The following is a 21,498-nucleotide window of genomic DNA, read 5'->3' as shown; positions in this document are numbered from 1 at the left end:
AATCTACACACAAAACTTTTGTTGGCCTGGGCTATAGAAAACACCCGCTAAAGGTGCCACACCAAGGGTCTGAACCCAAGATCATATGGCTGAGAAACAAATTTCTTACCATACAGCCATGGATGTGCCTGTTCATATATATCTATATATGACAGGCTTCTTTCAATTTCTGTCTACCAAATCCACTTATAAGGCTTTGGTCAGCTCAAGACTATAGCAGAAAATACTTGTGCAGTGGGATAGAACCTGAAACTACATGGTTGGAAAGCAAGCTTCTTAACCATACAGTCATGAATAAAATGCAAAAACAGTTTGTTTTTTTTTAATTACAAATGTATTTGCTGAAAGCAGATGATCCATTTAGTTGCTTCTTTGAGTTTCTTGTTGGTGTGTTCATACAGAGCAGGAACATGTAGTACCAACAGACTGAATTACCAGATAAATAAAACTACTACCAGATAAATAAAACTACTACCAGTAAATAAAACTACTAGATGCATTGAATATTTTTTCTCCTCTTTGTATATCTATATATATATATATATATATATATATATATGCACACACACATTTGCCTTTATTGCATGCCAATCTGCAAGTGAAATGTGGTTTGTGACTGCCAGTGATTTAATGCATCTCACTCAAAAATGACAGTTTTACACAAGGCAGATAGATGGATGCAGCTGCAAAATATTCAACCAGGAAGTTCTTGCCAAATTTAAGAGTGCATCCATCAACTGCTAACTGCCAAGGAAGTTGTCATATGGAGAGGATGAAAAAGAAAAAATTTCATAGCTTCTAGCTGGACAGAAACATGACTGCTAAACACTTGGCAGTCTACCCAGACATAGCATCAATGGTGATATAAAACATCTCAGAATTAATGCTATATAACTGGCAGGGGAGATTTTATATTTATATATATATTATACACACACGTACATAGATGTACATATATACATATACACCACAGACATACATGCATGCATGTGCACAAACATTTGTTCATTTTATGAGATAAGCTACACACTTCCAGAACTGCTTTGATCACTTTTGTTTTTGCACAAACACATATATAAAGTGGAGTTGCTATGGTGACAGTCCAACTAAAAAACCTAAGAAACACCAATGAATGAGGGTTTTCTGACTAAGGAGCAGCAGAAATCAACCAGAAATTTTGATACTTATTTAATGAACACAGTATTTTAATAACCCTCAGATGGATACAAAGTAAAATTAGACCTCAAATGATTTAGTTCGAGAGCAGTGTTACCTGCTTACTGCAAGACATCAACATTTTTGTAACCAGATTTCTGTTTACTTTTGTTTCAATTAATTTTTAAAAGAAAAAAAAATTTAATAAAATAACTTTGCCATCATAAAACCAACATATGGCGCATAAATTTGACATGAAATTTTGAGAGGTTTTCATTTAGATCACATTAAAGCAGAAGGCTTGTATCATAGAACCATGGGCAGTCTCAGGTGGGTTGGTATCAAAGGGTTTAATAAAAATGGTTTCTTCAGTGGACCCAAAATGTTGGGGTGACAAAAAACAAAATACAAAAACAGAAGGAAGTCACATCAAAAAGAGAAATCAGCATTAAAAAAAGAGATAACCTCCAAGGTTACAGTCAGCCTATGTAGCCCCTCACCACCACCAATATCACCACTCTAGGATCCTCACCTGCTTCTTTACAGTCTAAACCTAACATGATGGTTGTAGGTGATCATCATCATCATACAAGCGAAGTTGCTTGTTTCTAGTTTTCTGTGAAAAACATGTCTAGCAATGGGAAAATATTAGCTGGCTTGAAAAAAGGTAAGGTTTGGTGACAGGAAGGGAATCCAGCTATAGAAAATCTGCCACAATGAATTTCACATTCACACAAGTTTGGTAAAATTTACTGTAAAGCAGCTTTTCCACCTTTACCTTCCTCTTTAAGTGGTAATTGAAGAAGCCAATGAGAACAAGGAATTGATTCAAGATCCATACACTAATCCATGTTTACAACTATTCAATTTACCATTTATGCCATCCCAGGAAAAATTTTGGACATAATGCATTATGGATTAGTTTGCCCTGTAGATGATAAGTCAGTCAACATAAGACTTGAGGCTTATTTTATCCAGTTTTGGAAGGATAAAAAGTATCTGAATTCAGAACCTAAAAGAATGTTTAATAAAGAGTGCAAGCTATTTTATTCAATAAGTTTACCATTTTATTCACCATTTAACCATTTTCTCCACAACTCTGCCAACTCTGTCTTACAGAACCACAATGAAAATGATTTCAAAGAGAGTAAAGGTGACACATTTTGGATGTAAAGAACGGTCAATTAATTTGTAATTATTTCTTGCCTTTTATCTACCATGCAAGAAGGACAAAATATCTGCAAGAACTGAACTGAGGATGTAACGAGAAAGGGATTAATTACAACAGGATACTTCTCAACCATATGTTCTTGGGTTCAGTCCCACAGCTACGCATCTTGTCTTTATTATAGATCCAGGCCAATCAAAGCTTTGGGAATGCATTTGGTAGATGGAAATTGAAAGAAGACCTCTGTGTGTGTGTGTGTGTGTGTGTGTGTGTGTGTGTGCGCGCGCACATGTGAATGTACAAGTGAATCTGTATTCTTGGCTTGACCACCATGTGGTGGTTGTGAATGAGCATCACCATCAATGCTGTTGGTTTCCAGTCTTCCATGGAGAAATATTACCTTGCTTTGAAATAGGTGAAGGGTGGTGACAAGAAGCACATCTGACAATAAAAATATCTATCTCAACAAATTCCATTTAACTCATGCAAGCAAAATTGAACATTTTGCCCACATACACAATGAAATGCCTTCAATGGATTGGCACACAGACACACTGCCTATTCTACAACTACTTACTAGTATTATATCAACTCTTTTGAATAAGCTAACTGCTACTGCCCCTGCCCAGGTGTACTAGTCTCTCCTCTTCTTGTACCAATCACTAACCAATACTACTTTGGTGGAACAACAATCTGGAATTTCCTGTAGACACTGACATGCAGACATTAACACTGTATACCCACTGTATTTCAGCAGTCTGGAGTCAACTGAAGCCTTATAAGTGAAATGGAGTGGATGGAAACTATGCAGAATCCTGTCAGATGAACTGCATCTGTAATTTAAGTTACAGCATCATGCTGATTCCACCTGAGAATTACATTACAGGTACACATCTGTGGAATACACAGTCACATACAATGCTAATTCAGAAAGTAGGCAGTTCAGTTGATCAGACAACTGGATACCCATTAATGAAACCAATGAAAATCCATTAAGTTTCCATATACATAAATGTGTGTGTGTGTGTGTGTGTGTGTGTGTGTGTGTGTGTGTGTGTGTGCGTGCAAATTAAACACAGTATACCATATAGAAAGGCAAAAACAAGCCTTGGTCAAAACACACAAACTAATCTAGCTATTTTTAGTTTATATCAATTTTTACCAAAACAAAATTCAAAAATAGATATTAGCAATACTACCCACAATTGGTCACCCATACCAATATAGACACTCCCAAATTCTCCAATGAAATAAATATTTTTAATTAGTTTTGAAAATAACGCATTCTCTCCTCCAATAAACAAGCCTTTAAACTCTTGAGCAATCTAAAATAGCAAAAGTCACCCAACCATGAAATACTATGTAGAATGAGACACTCCCAAACACCATTACAAATACATTTTCTAAGAGACAAATTCAAAAGAAAAGATCACGATCAGCATAAAACTAAATAAAAAGAAATACAAACACCAACGTGTAATCACTACCAACAAAATACACACATACTCAAATCAATCTTTGACCCTTTTGATATCAACCCACCTAAGATCTTTTCTGGTCCCATGATACAAACACCTTGTTTTAAAGTGATTTAAATTGAAGCCTATCAAAATTAAATTGCATTGATCTCACTGGCCATGTCGTATAGCCATGCAACAAGATAGAGTGATTGAGTGTTTGGTAGATGCAAATTCATGTTGCTACACATTTCTCCAAGGCAAAAACAGGCAATGAAGACAACAAAATCCAGCATGCATACAATTGTTACAGACATCTATCTCATCTGTTTTATGACAAGGAATCCAAATTCTTGAAAATGCATTTGTATGTCCTGCATGGATGTGTTCTAGCAGTCTTCAGTGTTCTTCAGTTATATCATCAACTGGATTGTAGAGTGAAGGTAATACCAAAGTATTGAACTGATCAACTTCTAGAGTCTCTCTACCCATTCGGAGGACATCTTGGTCACATTGATTTTTTTAGGGCAACAGAGGCATTCAACAGCTGATTGGATATTCATATAATTGTTGTAAATTATCATGAAGTCATCAGCATAGTTAAGGTGAGTGACAGTAAAATGTCATCCTATACCAACACCTGTGAAATATACCAAAGCATGTTCCACAAGTTAGTAAATAACGGAGTTGACTACCAGAGTTATTAGAGCACAATACAGGAGACTTGTATAAATTACAATAAATTTGGATTCCTTAACATAAAACAAAATCTATCTTTGTGTGGAGTCATAGTATGCTCTAATTAGATTCAGCACCTTCACAGGTAATCCATCTGCAGATCAACAAAATCAATGATTGCTGTGAAGTCCACAAACCATATGATGGTTCATTGTTGGTATGCCAATATTGTTCCAGAATCCTTCACAAGATGAAAATTTGATGTATGCAACTTTGGCCATGCCAAGACCACACTGATTTGCTTGTGTACATTGATAATGATTGTATTGAAGTCTTTGCAGCAGAATGACAGTGAATATTGAAGCTTGAATGCCAATTAAACTTATACTAAGGTAGTTATTGGAAGAATGCCTACCACCCTTCATGAAGAAATGGAGAACTACACCAGTTTTATGAAAGTGATTCCATTTCCAACACACACACACATGTATGTACATATACACACACATGCATATCATCTTTCATCACTTTAACATCTATTTTTCGATGTTTGCATAGATCATATGTAAAGTTACTGGGGCAGATTTTTCTACAGCCACATGATCTTGTTACCAACCCCTACCTCTTTCCAAGTGAAGTAATAACCTCCCAGTCTTACAAACAAGCAGGACAGGCATGCTGATATAGAAAGCCAGAAACAAATGACATAAAAACAAGTTTTTTTTTCTACTTTACAAAAATTGGGCAATGTGTCAAGATATGTCAAGAAGCCCAGACAAGCTTTTGTAGTGGACAAATGACACTATTAGTGAAGCCATGGTTTACAACCAATGGTGAGACATGTAAAAAAATACAAATTCACACCACAAAACATTGGCCAAGTTTCCTTCCTGTCCCCAACCCTCAACTGTTTCCAAACATGTTAATATTTTCCCATGGTCAGACATGTTCTCAATGAAAATTAGAAATGACCAGCATTGTTTATGTGATGATGACACAATTTCCATTTACTAAATCTTCTTACAAGTCTTTGGCTTGGGGCTAAAGTAGAAGATACTAGCCCCAGTTGCCATACAGTGGGACTGAACCTGAAACCATGTTGCTGGGAAGCAAACTTCTCAACCACACAGCCACGTGTGTATTTTATATATATATATATATATATATATATATATACACACACACACAAACACACACATCTATGTTGTGCAATGTAGTCGATGACGTGGTTTTGACAAAGAGGTGGAGTGAAAATAAACAATATGAGGTAATGTTACAGCATGAAAACAATTAAGAAATGATTTAACCTAAGACAAGAACTGTACGCAAGAAGAATACACAAACACACCTAAAGATATAGATATGTACATTCATAATACCACACTAGCATGCATATTACATACACACACTGTATGCACATATATACAGGGATGTGTGTCATATAAAGCAGTATAAACAGAAACAAACATCTGGAGAAAAGCACAGGCGCACACACACATATGTAGACAGTTACGTGCATATGCACAGTCATGTATATATATTCTTTCTAGATTGTATACACAAGCACATAAGACACGATGAAGTACTGTAAATATATAACCACCCGTCTATAGAGGAATGATGAAGCAATATAGTCGGATACAGAACTAGAGATAACCACAAACACATGCAACATCAACATCACACACCTAGAAAGAAAGCAATTAACGAGTATCCACGTGGTACATATAACTGCTAGAAATAGCAGCCGAATTTCCATCATATCACGCCGTACTATTGGGAAAAGGGAAGCATATGTGAGAATGTATTCCTAGACGTTCTTCTTTAGGACGGTCCTGGCTGGAACGCCTTTAACCACGAGCCTTGCTCAATCAGGGCTGACCTGGGACTAAACAACTTACAGAGAAATACATCAATTCACACACACACAAACATAGACAGATCTACAAGCATACATACGGACTTACAGATACATATACACACATCTGGTGTAAAGTGAAGGTGGATAAAAATGGAAACAGAAGTAATGCAAGAGAAGGCATAATATGGTAGTGTTATAACATATGTAACAATGTTATATTGGTATATAGTAGTGGTCGTCGTGGTAAGAATGATAATAACAGCAGTGATAGGTATGACTCTGCTGCCAATTTTGGCCTTGGTCATATGCCCCCGTTCTCTGCTTTGTCTGTATACACATTGTAATTGGCCGTAATCTTGTCGAAATAAATTAATGGAAAAACAAAAACAGCAACAACAAAAAGATCGTATTCAGGTTGGAGTGGTTATAGTAATGAGATGGTCGTAGACGTTGTTTGTGGTCATCGGAAAGAGATGTTTGATGGCGGAGGGTAGTACAGGTGTCGTTGGAGTAGGTATAGTACTGGGGTGGCCTTAAAAGATATAGTCATAAGAGGGTGGGGTCAGTCGGTCGGTTGGTTGGGTGGGTAGTGGTGGCGGTCTTAGTCTTCGTGGTCTCCAACAGGAGATAGTTGACAAGTAGCAGTGATATTGGTGATGGTGGGTGTGGCCTTGGGAAAATAGTAGTAGTAGTAGTAGTAGTAGTAGTAGTCGGTGTGATTGGCGGCCGTCGTGTTTTTGTATTCTTAGAGCGATATTTAGTGGTGGAGGTGGTACACAGCCACGACAATGGCTCGTTTAGAAAAGGACACGTCCTTCAGTTAATTAAGACATGGTCAACAACGACTGTGTGAGTGGAAGTGCGTGTGTGTGTGTGTGTGTGGTTACATTTTAGTAATGTGGTGGTGGTGGTGGTGGTGGTAGTAGTAGTAGTAGTAGTGGTAGTAAACGGAAATAAGCCCCAGGACGTCTTACTGATTAAAAAAAAACATGGAAACATAGATGATTGATACGTCTAAAGGAAAAAGGCGTGCAAATATCGAACGTGTGTGTGTGTATGTATGTATGTATATATATATATATATATATATATATATATATATATATACACACACACACACATAATGCAACAAATAGTTATATTGGTGTGACATTTCCTGTGTATAAAACTCGCTTGTCTTCGTGTACAAATGTGTGTGCCGAAGTACTCATCTACACACACACACACGTATACTATGTGTGAACGTGACAGCGGCAAAGAAAAAAAAGTGACGTTGTAAAAGAAACAGAGAACGGGGTGAAAGAGGAAAAAAAAAAAACAAACTAAATCTTGTCGAAGCAAATGTGTTAAGGAAATCATATGGCGAAAAAAATCTTCCGATTCCACGCTAAGCGTACGGTATGATGCAAGGACTGGAGAGACTAACTCCAGATGATGATGGACACAACATCAAATGGGATAACCGAAACTGGACCAAACCATCGATTTCCTCACGTCCCTTAAGATCTTAATAACTCTTCTGATCGGTCATAAAGGACGGACATAAATTGCTCTCTTTCCCTCCCTCCCTCTCTCTCTCTCTCTCTCTCACAACAAAATTAAATCAGCATTATCAATATTTAGGTTTTGCCGTACTAATTACAAAATAAACGCATACACCTATGCATGTATATACATGTATACGAAAATCGTATATAGATGTATAAAAGATCTATGACTGACACGTCCAACTAAGAATCGTAAAAAAAAATCCGTACGTTAAAAGGTTTATACACACACACACACACACAGCAAGCACGAGTGATCAAATAGTTTATACTGCGACTACAGCCATTCTATGCTATTTTTGTGTATATATATATATATATATATATATATATATATATATATATATATATATATATATATATATATATATATATTAGAGAGAGAGAGAGAGATGTATATATGCAGAGACAGATTTATTTATAATAACATCTATTAAACAGTTTTCAAAAACCTAGCATCAGGTGTATTACATAGTCAGCAGTGGGTGTTTTATCGCTCGACAAATGTCACCTCACCTCATGTAACATTACAAACATACACCTTAATATAATGACGGAACTATATAAAATAGTCGACCTGCTGTGTAGGGTATTAGGTTTGTGGTCAATGTAGTAATTAAACATGTTGAAACCATCATTAATCTAACGTGCGCTATTTAGTTACCGCTCTTTACCGAAAGAAACTTTACCTTTTATCTTTCCAGTAACGATGAGATAAAGTAGTAATCAAGTATTGAAGTCGATATAACCAACAATACTCCTCCTCCTCCGCCATATTTCTAGCCTTGTGCTTATGTTAGGAAAGTATTATTTCTTAGAAAAATTGTTAGGGCGTCAGAAAAAAAAAATGCTTTGCAGTATTCGTTCCGGTGCTTTATTGCTCTCAGTTCAAATACCACGGAGGTTAATTAAAAACCACGGGGATTGATTAAACAAAGTACCGGTCAAGTACTGGGGTTCATGCTGGCAGAATCGTTAGCACACCGGGCAAAATGCTTAGCGGCATTTCATCCGTCTTTACGTTTAATTCAAATTCCGCTGAGGTCAACTTTGCCTTTCACCTTTCAGGGCCGATTAAATAAGTACCAGTTGAGTACTAAGGTCGATATAATCGACTAGCCCCCGCCCCGACAAAAATTTCAGGCCTTCTGCCTATAAGTAGAAAGAATGATTATTATTATTATTATTATTATTAATGGCAGCGAGCTGGCAGAATTGTTAGCACGCTGGGCAATATGCTTAGGAGTATTTCGCCCGTTACTACGTTCAAGTTCTGCTGAGGTCGACCTTGTCTTTCAGAGTCGAGAAATTAAGTACCAGTTAAACACTGAGGTCGATGTAATCGTCTAGTCCCCTCCCCACAAATTTCAGGCTTCGTGCCTATAGTAGAAAGGGTTATTATTATTATTATTATTATTATTATTAAGGCAGCAAGCTGGCAGAACCATAAGCATGCCAGGTAAAATGCCTAGCAGCATTTTGTCTGTCTTATGAATTCAAATTCTGTTGAGGACAACTTTGCCTTTCATCCTTTCAGGGTCAATAAAATATCTACCAGTTGAGTACTGGGGTCGATGTAATTGACCACACCCTTCATAACAAATTTCAGGCCTTGTACCTTTAGAAGAAAGGATTATTATTATTATTATTATTATTATTTGAGCTCATGGAATTGTTAGCATGTTGAACAAAATCCTTAGTGGCATTTCTTCTGGGTTTATATTGAGTTCATATTTCGCCAAGATTGACTTTGCCTTTCATCTTTTCAGGGTTGATAAAACAAATACCAGTTGAACCTGGCGTCAATGAAATCAACTTACCCACTCACCTAAAATTGTTGGGGCCTTAAGCCAAAATTTGAAATTATCACTAATTCTACAAAGGTACAAGGAAACACATTTTAAAATGAACCTCAGCAAGATTTTAACACAGAAAGTATGCTTTAGTTACAAATGGAGAAATGTTCTGAAGAGCAATAAATGACATTAAACAATTAGCTCCAAGACACAAACCATGCACACATATGTATTACATAGGAAAATGCGAGCAAAAGAAATAATATTCTTAAGATTATAAATCTGGAAAAGTACAGGATAAGTTATTACATAAGAAAATTTTCATTTAAAATATTGCAGCTAAGGATAAAATTTCAAATAAAATGTTTAGATTTAGAAAATATTAGCTTTTACTAAAACTAAAAACTTTATTACATGTTATTATTTCTATCTGCTATTACTTGTTACTTCTATTAAAAATAACTCAAAATATTTTTTGCACTTCAAAAAAATTCACTTTTTAAAATTAATTAATTAATTAAAAATTTGAAAATAGGTTATAAAAAATAGTAGTACATAATTAGTTAGTACAATAGATAGAATACAAAAATTAGTTATATATTACAGTAAAACCTACCTATAACAACAAATTCACAGTAAAATTTGCTTGAGTTATTGCCTAAGTTATTGCCAAGTCTTCACATTTTTAGTCTTGACCCAATGCCTATTTTTTACATAATGAATTTGCCGACCATATATACTATTCTACTTTGCATAAAACTTTAGCTATATTGGTACTTCTGGCTCTCATCTTTAAGTATTCTAGTGTGTCAATATTTTAACAAAATGATGGTAGCTTTTTTTAATTATAATGTTACTTTGTAAATTAAAATCAAATAATTTTTAATATTCAAATTTTATCCTTAGCTGCAATATTTTAAGCAAACATTTTCTTGTTCTGTACTTTATCAGATGTAATAACTTGCCCTGAACTTTCCCAAGTGTAATAACTTCTCCAGATTTATAATATTAAGAATATTATTTCTCTTGCTTGCATTCTCCATGTAATCCATGTTTTTTCCAGGCAATGCTATTATGCTAATTAATAATGTGTCAAATGTGTCAATTCGCGGTGCCGTTGATAATTTTTTTCCTTACCTTAATGATGCTGGTGACATATTAAAAGTCTCCTAGAACTATATTCATAAAAAAGTACAGAACTATACTATGACTCATAAATTTGAGAAACAAACACTCATAACATTTTCTTTTAAAACTTCATTGCATTAGCTTGATACCATGAAATTTTTCGAATTGAGCTCTATCATTTAAGCTTAATTAAAATATAGCTTGTTTTTAAAATAAAAAAGTTAATTAAACTTAAATCTAATTTTTTGCCTTACTTATATTTTTTTCGTGATATTTTACCTCACAACTTTTTTGATACATATTTTTGTTGCATGGGACCAAAACTATGACATTCTTCACGCTTTCTTCTATCATTGAAACTAAGATATATATTTTGCTTTTAAAATAAAAAAAGTTATTTAGATCTAAAGTTGATTGGTGGTGTTACTTTCCTATAATGTCACTACAAATTTTGATGTAAACTTTTTACTACTGGACCAAATCTCAATCCTTTTTTATGCCAAAATGTAGCTAGGGACCAGCTACATTTTGGTTTTACTTACAAAACAGAAAGTAAATTATTTTTGGCATGTAATTGAAGAAAGCAATATTCATGCCACTTTATTTTTTTCAGAGCCCCTCTGAGATTGGCAAAAAAAAAATTGTCATCAAACAGGGTGACCAGCTTGCAACAGAATGAACTTCTTATAGCTAGGCCTAAGCATATATGTATATATAGGAAAGCTCTGAAGGAGGTCAAACTCAACATTAAGATTGTTGAAAAGCCAGGGAGTTCCATCAGATCACAACTAAGTAGGACGTACCCCTTTGAGAATACCACAAGCACCAATGATAACTGCATTAACTGTAGAACTAGAAATGTAGTCTACAACATAAGGTGAATAGAGAGTGCTTGTAAAGATAAGAACATGATATACATAGGTGAGAGATCTAGAAGCATTGCCGAGAGACTAAATCAACATTTGAGACAATACGACAACAAAAAACAGTCCTCCATACTCTACCAACATGCCAAAGACCAGTGTGGAGGCACACTGGGTCAACTTGACATCTGCATTTTATCCAAGCACCTGAAGGACCCAAGACTCAGACAAATACAGGAGTGCGCCCTCATAAATGAAACATTCCCTATACTAAATAGGAAATATATGTAGAAGGCAGTCATATCCCAATACCCACAGTTTATACATTAGTGGACTTATGTAAACATATATATAATGTAGGTAAATGGATAAGTAAACAGATAGATATGTACATAGGTAAAAGATAGACAAGCACACACATACATACACACATGACCATACACACACATGCACACTTCACACACAAAGGACACATATGGAAATCATCCATACATAACAAGCACATGTACAGTCACACAAACCCATACACATAGATACACTCAAGCATGCGCACACACACACAAACACATGAATATGCAGAATACATACATACAAACAAATGTACACACATGCATACATATATATGCATACACACGCAGATACATATGTGTATACACATGCACACATGTGCACAAACAAACAAAAAGAATGCAGCTCTGATAACAGACAGTCAACAACTATTGAAAAGTTTGCAAGACAACGAAAATTTTATAAAAAATAAATAAATGAGTGGCAATCGAACTGGTAAGCGTGTTAAATAATAAAGAACTAAAAAAGACTGACACTCTCCAGACAATAAGATATGCTTCAACACACAAATTCACAAAGAATCTTGCAAACCAAATACAAAAACTATATTTATATATATAAATATATAATATAATAAATGCGAAAACTAATTTCTGTGTGTCAGTGTGTCACACATTGACCCCTTCTCTCACTATTCAATGACACTTCCTCATGTTAGGGTGAGAGTAATAATAGGCATGGAGACGTTGAGGGTGGTGGCAAAGAGAGACAGAGACAGGGAGAAAAAGAGAGACAGAGACAGGGAGAAAAAGAGAGACAAAGAAATTTAGGGAGAGTTGATGTTTTATTAAAAGTAGTAGTGTTGCTGGTGGCAATGGGAGTAATAATAAGTGAGAGAGAGAGAGTGAGTGTGTAAGAGAAAGAGGGAGATGGTGTACAACTTTCTTGGACAGAAATTCCTGTGGTCAGCATATTGAACCAACTACTGAGCACTATCATTTTTGTTTTATTTTTCGCTTTCTTTAATACATACATACATACATATATTAAATACACTTTAACTGAAATACAGTTTCCCCAAAATTAAACATATCTAATATAATAAATGTGACTGTCAGTGTGTCAAACTAGGAATTTCTGCAAGACAATCTACAGTAAATCACAGACCAGATCTGTAAATTGAACAGGTTTCAAGTCAAGCAGAAAGCAAAATAGTGGTGAAATGGTATGGTAGATAGAATCATAAAAGCTAAGGTGTAGGCTTGGAAAGTATACAAGAAAGAGGGAAACAATAACTGGGAGCCAGAAGAGAATATACATGAAAGAAGACAGGATTATCCCAAGTAGATCCAACAGAGGGATCAGCTATTGAAATTAACAATAGTATTCTCAAAAGTACAGTTAAAGCAGAGAAAAACCACTTGACCATCAGAGATAGTAACTGATGTGTTGAAGATATCTGGCAAAGTTGAGGGTGTGTTAGTCACTCACATAGTCAATCAAGTAGTACATAAGACATTTGCAATGACTGGCATAGCAGTGTCATCATCAACAGCTACAAGGGCAAAGAAGATGATCATAAAAAGAAGCAATTATAAGAAGCATTAAATTAATAATAAACCAAGTTACAAAAGTAACAGAGTTATAGCACAATTAATTAGAAAGAAAATTATCTTAGATTAGATTACAGTTCAAGTTTGTACCAATACTAAGTATCACTGATCTCTTTCCAGTAAGGCAACTACAAGAGAAATGTTTAGCAAAGAGCAATTCATTATACCTAGCATCTGTTGGTCTGGAGGTGGATTTGACAAGGTACCACACTCTGGAGTCTAGTAGTCACAAAGTAAACTAAGTGTAGACGGAGAGCTTGTGAGAGCTGTGAAAACCATCAAAGTGAGAGTTGACAATAAGTTCAGTGAAGTATTTTTTGTGCAGGTAAGGGAACTACTTTATGTTGATGCGCTAGTTCTCATAAATGAATTAAAGAATTAGAGAAGAAATTTCTAATACCAAAGTAAGGTTTAGAATTGAAAGAACTTAGAGTAAATCAAACAAAGGAGAAAGAATTAATTGGCAAGAAAGACAACAGGACACTACTGAACATGTTTAATATGCAGAAAAAGAGTTGGTAGGAACTTGATATTGTGCACATAGTGTAAACTATAACAACAAAAGAGATGAATAGGGGATGGCCCAAGCTATAGCGTATGGGTCACACCCTAAGAAGGTGATTGATATACACAGTAAACTAATCTATGCAAATTGCATTTCTTCCTGCTCATATTTCCTTTCATAGGGAAGAAAAAGACATTCCAGTACACAAGAAACAGTTACCAATCACAATAATAAATACATAATGCATATGTGTGCATGTGTGTGTAAATGTACATTTCCAAAGCTCTAATAGATTATAAGAGAACATTGGTAAGTTCGGATTTTATAGCATGAAGCGAATGAGGCAGAAATCTGAATAAGACAATAGTATACCAGAGAAGACATGTCACTTTTGATCTGATACCTATTCTGACTGACAGATAAGTGAACTGAAATAAGAATAAAGTGTTCTGTCTTGAAGTTTAACAAACAACCTACAAAAGACTTGAACCCATGACCAATGAATAAATTGTTCTAATACCTTATCTGCTCAGCCATCTCACTTTGTGAATGTGGGTCATATCATCATTATTTCACATGCTTTACATGTTGGCATGATTCAAATGATCTGAGCCAGCTTCATTTATTGCCTTCCAAGAAGGGTTAACTCATACATTTCATTTGCCATAGCTTAGGCAACCACTATGTTCACTAAGGGCTACGTGGCCAAGGAGGTAAGTAGAAATGACAGTAATGATGGAAGAAGGGGCAGATGTGGAACAAGTAAGTGTGTGATGGCAGAAACAGAGTGAATGGGATATGTTGGTTGAAGGGGTGAACAACTGATGGATGATAATAAAAAGGGATAAATGATAAACATGAAAGATGAATTTCAATGCAGGTATTCCAAGAATTGGAGGCAGTATAGGAGAAGGTAACAGAGTTTATGAAATAAATGCACATTTGGATGTAGATTAAAAAAAGAAAAAGGAGCAAGTGATGAGTAGCATTAAAGGGAGAAACAAATGTCAATGGACTGCGATAGAGAAGGAAGAGAGTATCATAGTTAGCCATCATAGCATGAGAAGCGGAACTATCTTGGTAAATAAAACTTAATCTTGCTATTGTGCTGTAGATAGTCAAGTTTTGTAGTAATATAGGGCTACTACAGTAACTTTTTACAGAGCCTGATCCAAGTTTTACTAGCTTTAAAAGTTCTTTGGAGATAATTGATAAAGTGTTCCATATTATAGACTTCAGAAAAACAAGAGATAATCAAATATGCCTCTTGTAATGTGGCTTTTTTCCTTTCTTCTTTTTACTAGCTGAGTCTAAAGGAAAAGGCAATGTCTATGACACTTGTAGACATTCTGAAACTAGTAAGGCTGACCATTTAAACTGTTGTAGGTCAACACTAGTAGGAAAGGCATGAGCAAGGAGGAGATTTCAAAGTGGTGATGTTCTGGGGCGAAATGACTGGTCAGAGTGGCTAATGTAAGGCGATGTGGGATGGGGGTGGACACAATAAGGGTGGTAAAAGGAGTCGAGATGGATGGGGTCAGCAGTACCTGAGTGGTGGAGATGTGACACCAGTCAGAGTAGAGGCTCTTATAGCAGCAATATAAAGGCAGAGAGAAGAAACAGGATGCTTGTAATCCAGAAGCTGGAGTGTGTCCTTTCATGATTGAATGCCACTCACTTGAGTGGTCCTTCTTTGGCTGCAGTGCAGGATGTCTGTATATTTAGTGGCAGCACTGTCCAACACGTGGATGCAGTACTTCATTGTGAACCTCACTTGAGCCTTGTAGAGTGACAGTGACTATTGGGGACTGAAATATCTTTTGGCTCTGTGAAGAAAGGCTAGTCTTTGGGATATAGTCCTAGCTAGGCTAAGAAAGTGTTTCTACCAGGAGAGAGGGGGCTCTAGCTGAGTGCTGCACATGTCTAGAGGAGAAGGATGCAGTGGTATTTTCTTTCTATGAGTGGTGCTAGAGTATTTTTACTGCTAAAAGAGACAAGGCTGGCACAGAGTGCTCTCAAGATGTTTGTTATGAAATCAATACTGGCTGCATATGGATGAAGCATGATCAGCAAAAATTAGGAGGAATGAAGAGTCATGCCATCTGCATAAGACTTTGTGTTGGTTGTAGCAGCAACTAGATCAATATATAGAAAGAATAGAGAGGGGAGGGCAACCTGAACCCCCTAACATATAGAGAAATCAATACAGGTTAAGTATAGAGTAAGAATTTTTAGCATTGCCACAGAAGAGACCTTCAGAGTTAATGCTCACCTTTCAGGATGTTAACGGTTGAAATAAAACCTATGAGCCAATGAAGCAACCACTATGCCATCACTCAAGCTGCTACAAACAGCAGCTAAATCACCCACCTTAACAAGGTCTTTAATGAGGAAGGGCACACTAAATACCCTATAATTGTTATTTAATAGAGAAAAAAAGATAAAACATGGACATAGCTAGAATACCTTTAATAATAAATCTATTTAGGCTGAATGAGATTAAACAACAATCAGTACCCAACAAATTGGTTCTATACATATCAAGAAAATCACCAACCTCAAAATAATGTGCAACTAGAACACTAAAGGTTGCTACAAATGCTTGACCTCACCAGGATCAAGGATCTCTCCCTTGAAAACACAACCACAACATAGCAAAAACTACCTCACAAAGACTGGTCTTACTCTTCACAGTCAGAAAACACTCCAACAACAATTACTAACCCTCCAGGAAGCCCATGGGAAACCCACAAAGTGCTTCTCCCACATCTGCAACATAGAGACAGGCATCCTAACTACATAAATACTCTTAAGGACACCAAATTAATTGGTATGAAATTGCTCCTCTGGATCACAGATCAACTACCTCCTTTTTTTTTTTAAGGTCACCAAATCAATTCAGTATGAAATTGCTCCTCTGGATCACAGATAAACTGCCTCTTTTCCCTACCTTTCCTTGCACCACGACTGTGAGGTCTGATCCTTGGAGCTGACTAGTCCCATGCCATCTCCACTCACACTTCTGACTCGCTCACCTCTCATCACTCATACTGCATCCACCAACCAAAACTAACACTAAACACTAAATTCTAGAATGTCAGCCCTTTAGAATTCCTCCCCACAATGATCAAGGATTAGATTAACCCTTACTGCACAGGAACTGAATATACTCAAGTTCAGTGCAAAGGAACCAAGTTAATTCCTTTTTGATCATGAGGTACTTTCTGGAATTCTCCATATATCATGTGACACAGTATGCACAGTTTATTTTTATTGGCCAATAGAAAGAGGTTAAAAGAACTGATTTATATATCATTAGCATGTGGAATGTAATTAATCAGCACAATGAGGATTAGCTACAACACTTCAGTCTTGCAAATCTCAAAAGGCTTGCAAAGGAAATAAGCACACTCTTTTTGTGAACATTAAAAAAAAAAGTCAGAGAAAGAAAAAAAAAACTACACATATATGTATGTTGGTTTGCAAAGAGGGCATCTACCAAATTTGATTTACACACCATCACATACTATTATATACAACTCATAATTATCATTTACTCTTAGTCAACTTGATCCAGCAGGCCTATCACTGAAGGCAATTTCACCATGAAAATCCCATCTTTTCAGAAGTATGTAAGACTACATAATTCAACATGCCCTTTCCTTTCTCAAGATGATAGGGATGTAATTTGAAGGTGACCTAACAGTAGGTCAAATGACCATGTAGAGATTCCAATGTTGTTTCATCAACACACAACTGATGATTATTATGATAGTGATGCTTAGAGCCAAATCAGCTGTATTTATGAGGCAAGATATTCCAACCAATGACCACCCTAATATTTTTATTCAGAGTTTTTCAGGGGCTGTATTATCCAATCTTTCCATTTTCTATGATAAGGTGATATTCAAGGGAAACTTAGCTGCTTTTTCTAACAGGTCTAGTGACCACGTAAAGACACTACCTTTGTGATGTCACTAACAAGTATGTATGCCCATAATAGTTGTGTGGTTAAGAACTTCACTTCCCAACCACATGGTTTCAAGTTCAGTCCCATTGTGTAGCTAACTAAAGACTTAAGAGTAGATGTGCTCCATCTGGAGCATGTCCTGCATCACTGTTCTAGACTAAATTAAAAATACAAATATAACTTCTATATGTATATCACGATATACCGTCTACCTTTTACTTGTTTCAGTCATTGGACTGCAGCCATGCTGGAGCACCACCTTGAAGGGTTTTAGTCAAACTCATCGAACCACTAGGTTACAGGCATGTAAACAATACTGATTGTCAAACGGTGGATATGGGACAAACACACACACACATATATACATATTCATACATACATACATACAATGGGCTTCTGCAGAGGTTTCCATCAATCAAATTCACTCACAAGCCATTGGTCACCCTGAGGTTATAGTAGAAAAACACTTCAAGATGTGCAGTGGGACTGAACCCAAAATTACATGGTGGCAAAGTGAGCTTCTTAACCACAGCCCATGTCTACATACATATTTAAAGCAATATTTTTGTAAGACAAAAGATACAAGGAATCTGGGATATTCATGCCTTTCTGCAAACATAAGTGAAACTGCTTCGTAGGTTCACTGAGGGGATAAAATTTTTCAGAAAACTTTGCAAGCCATAAAACTACAGATTTAAACTCACTAAAAAGTGATGATAATCATTTCTTATATAGAACAAGACCACAAATATTTATACAAATCAACACCACTATTCGATTTGTAACTTATTTGATCAGCCCCTAAAGGGATGAAAGACAAATAAGCCTCTGCACGATTTCAACTCAGAATGTAAGGCCATAACTAAATACCTATTCCGCCATCCACTGCCCCAAATGGCCTCCAAAAAAAATTGTTTTGATGACTTACATTGACACAAATCCCCTAAACTATGTAGACTATGTAGGTGACAGCTTTCAATCTTGCATGAAGGCCCACCCCACATTACACGTCTGCAATTATCACCCTTCCCCCATCATCGTACTAATGGATATAAAGTAAACATTGACCTCAGCTGAATTTGAACTCGAAACGTAAAGGGACTTAACTGTACAGTGCAAAGGTACGTTAGTGACTCAGCCAATCAACTCCTCACCTGCAACAACGGTTGTTTACTGTCAAGAAAAGGGGGCGTGTAATTTAAATGCTTCCATCGGATCCGGTATATCACGGGTCCTTTTATCGAGAACTCACACCCTTATTGACACGAAAGCGCAATAAGTAACAATAATGGTAATTAATGATTTCCTAAAGTGGACACAAGGTGTGTAGTCAATTAAACTGACACAATAGAGAATTAATTCGACTCCGGGTTGGGTTAAAGGCAAGACATTGTTTATGTGACGTGTAGTCACCAAGTTAAATATTGAAAGTCATTTTGTCCGCCTCTCTACTGATTTGTCAGCTCAGTGCCGATAATATTAATAGCTTCAAGGCTAGAAATATTGGGACAGACGTTGTACTTGACTTAATACCATCCCCCGAGGGATAAAAAGTAAAGTCGATTTCACTGCAATATTCCGATAATTCTCTCTCTCTCTTTGAGTCTGCAATCCCAGCAATAATTTATTACAGAGCTTTTCTTCGTTTATAATGATATATATATATATATATATATATATATATATATATATATATATATATATATATTAGTAGCTATTTAAATGTTACTGGTACCAATAAATCACAGCCAAATAAAATAAGAAACGAAAACGTGTCGGAGAGAAAGCCTTAACGTGTCGATTGGTCTGCTGAAATAACAGCCAAATTTCCCCAATTATATATATATATATATATATATATATATATATATATATATATATAACGGTGTAATCAGATGGAATGCTTCAAAGCATACGTCTGCTCGATTAAAGCTAACTTGGGGTTAAACAACAGTAAAACGAAATCGTACCAGTCAGGACGTGAACGAAATGTAGTAAGGGATTTAGTCCAGTGCTTTACGACTAGAGTCGGAGATTTCAAGGACAACTTTTACAGAGGGAGGTTTATAAACGACTGAATAGATTTCAGTACACTTCAATGGCTTATCTCAGTGATTAGACGAGTGGAGGGGGCTAAGTCGAACCTGGCAGAATTTGAACCTAGAATGTAGAGATTAATAATTGCAATAATGATGCAGTGGTGGTTGCTTTTTAACAGGAACAAGACAAAGCATTTTGTGGGAGGGTGTATAGTCGAGTAAATCGAACTAGTATTTGTCTGGGGCTTGTTTTACCAATACCGGAAGAATGAAAAGCTAAGTTGGGTCCGATGAAATTTGAACAAAAAATACCTGAAGGAAACCATTATATTTTCTTTATTTGCCACAAGGACGATGATAATAATACCAATTATTTCGAAATTGGGCATAAGGCCACAAATTTTGAGGGGTGGGGCACAGACTCGCACAGATGTTATCGACGCCGGAAGGAAGAAAGGCAAAAATCAACTCCGGTAAATAGGAATCCAGAAGGTAAAAAAGGTAAAACAACAACAATAAGAGTAATAATAATAATGATGATGATGATGATAGCGATTTCTTTATTTACCACAAGGGCACCGCAAATAAAACAAATAATCAATACGTACCGAGTGCTACTTCGCAGGCCTTCTTCAACTGGGTGTGATATGTCTTTTTGATTTCCTTGTCAGCCAAGATTTTCTCAAGTGCTCGGGTTAAAAACATGGCTTTTACTTTTTCTGTATCATGCATAATTCAGAAGAAGCTGGCCGATATTTGGGAAGATACGACATCGATGAAAATAGTAATGGTCTTACTAGGTACTTGATGGTGTAAAGATGTTGGGCATTGGTGTTGGCCGTTATGACATTGAACTGGCTTGCTGGTGGTGGTGGTGGTGAAGAGAATAATGATGATGATGACGAAAGAGGAAGATCCCGATCGGAAACTATGTGGATGGATAGATTTAGTATTGTTGTTCCTATAGTTCTTGTTGCGTACGTAGACGACATGCAGCAGACTGCAAACCTGTATGTAGATAGATAGATAGATAGAATATGCCTACGAATGGGTGTGTTAAGTATACGAATTTGTTCAAATGAGTTGAACATATGAACAAAAGGTGTGTATATATAGAATGAATGGATAATACAGAATATACATGTGTGTGTGTGTGTGAAGACATACAGGTGTGTTACTTGTATTTGCATACGTTTATATGATTGCTTTGATATACTGAATGCGTATACGTATAGCCTGTGTAGAATATAGATAGATAGATAGATAGATAGGAACGGAGGGTTTCTGTTGAAATGTAGTATCTATAGTCATGCGGGTATGTAGAATATAGATATGTAATGTGTGTGTGTGTGTACAGAAAGATAATTACAGGTATGCGCATGTAGATGTTATATACGGGTGTGTGTGGACAGGAAATCGGTACATATGTA

General features: G+C 36.1%; 1 protein-coding gene across 24 annotated transcripts in view; it reads right to left on the bottom strand.

Moving 5' to 3' along the window:
* The window catches only part of LOC106871743 (brefeldin A-inhibited guanine nucleotide-exchange protein 1), a 170,862-nt gene that overhangs the window by 148,678 nt on the left and 686 nt on the right, over positions 1-21,498 (bottom strand). For all 24 annotated transcript variants that reach the window (XM_089356411.1, XM_089356414.1, XM_014918362.3 and 21 more), the window contains exon 2: positions 20,677-21,076. In XM_089356411.1, coding sequence (XP_089212537.1) covers positions 20,677-20,800 — 124 coding nt within the window. In that variant the 5' untranslated portion in view covers positions 20,801-21,076. The remainder of the gene's footprint in view (positions 1-20,676; positions 21,077-21,498) is intronic.

This window comes from Octopus bimaculoides, chromosome 8 (genome assembly GCF_046866305.1).
Source record: "Octopus bimaculoides isolate indiv1 chromosome 8, ASM4686630v1, whole genome shotgun sequence".
In the NCBI taxonomy this organism is placed as follows: domain Eukaryota; kingdom Metazoa; phylum Mollusca; class Cephalopoda; order Octopoda; family Octopodidae; genus Octopus; species Octopus bimaculoides.
This window is presented reverse-complemented; position numbering and strand designations above follow the sequence as displayed.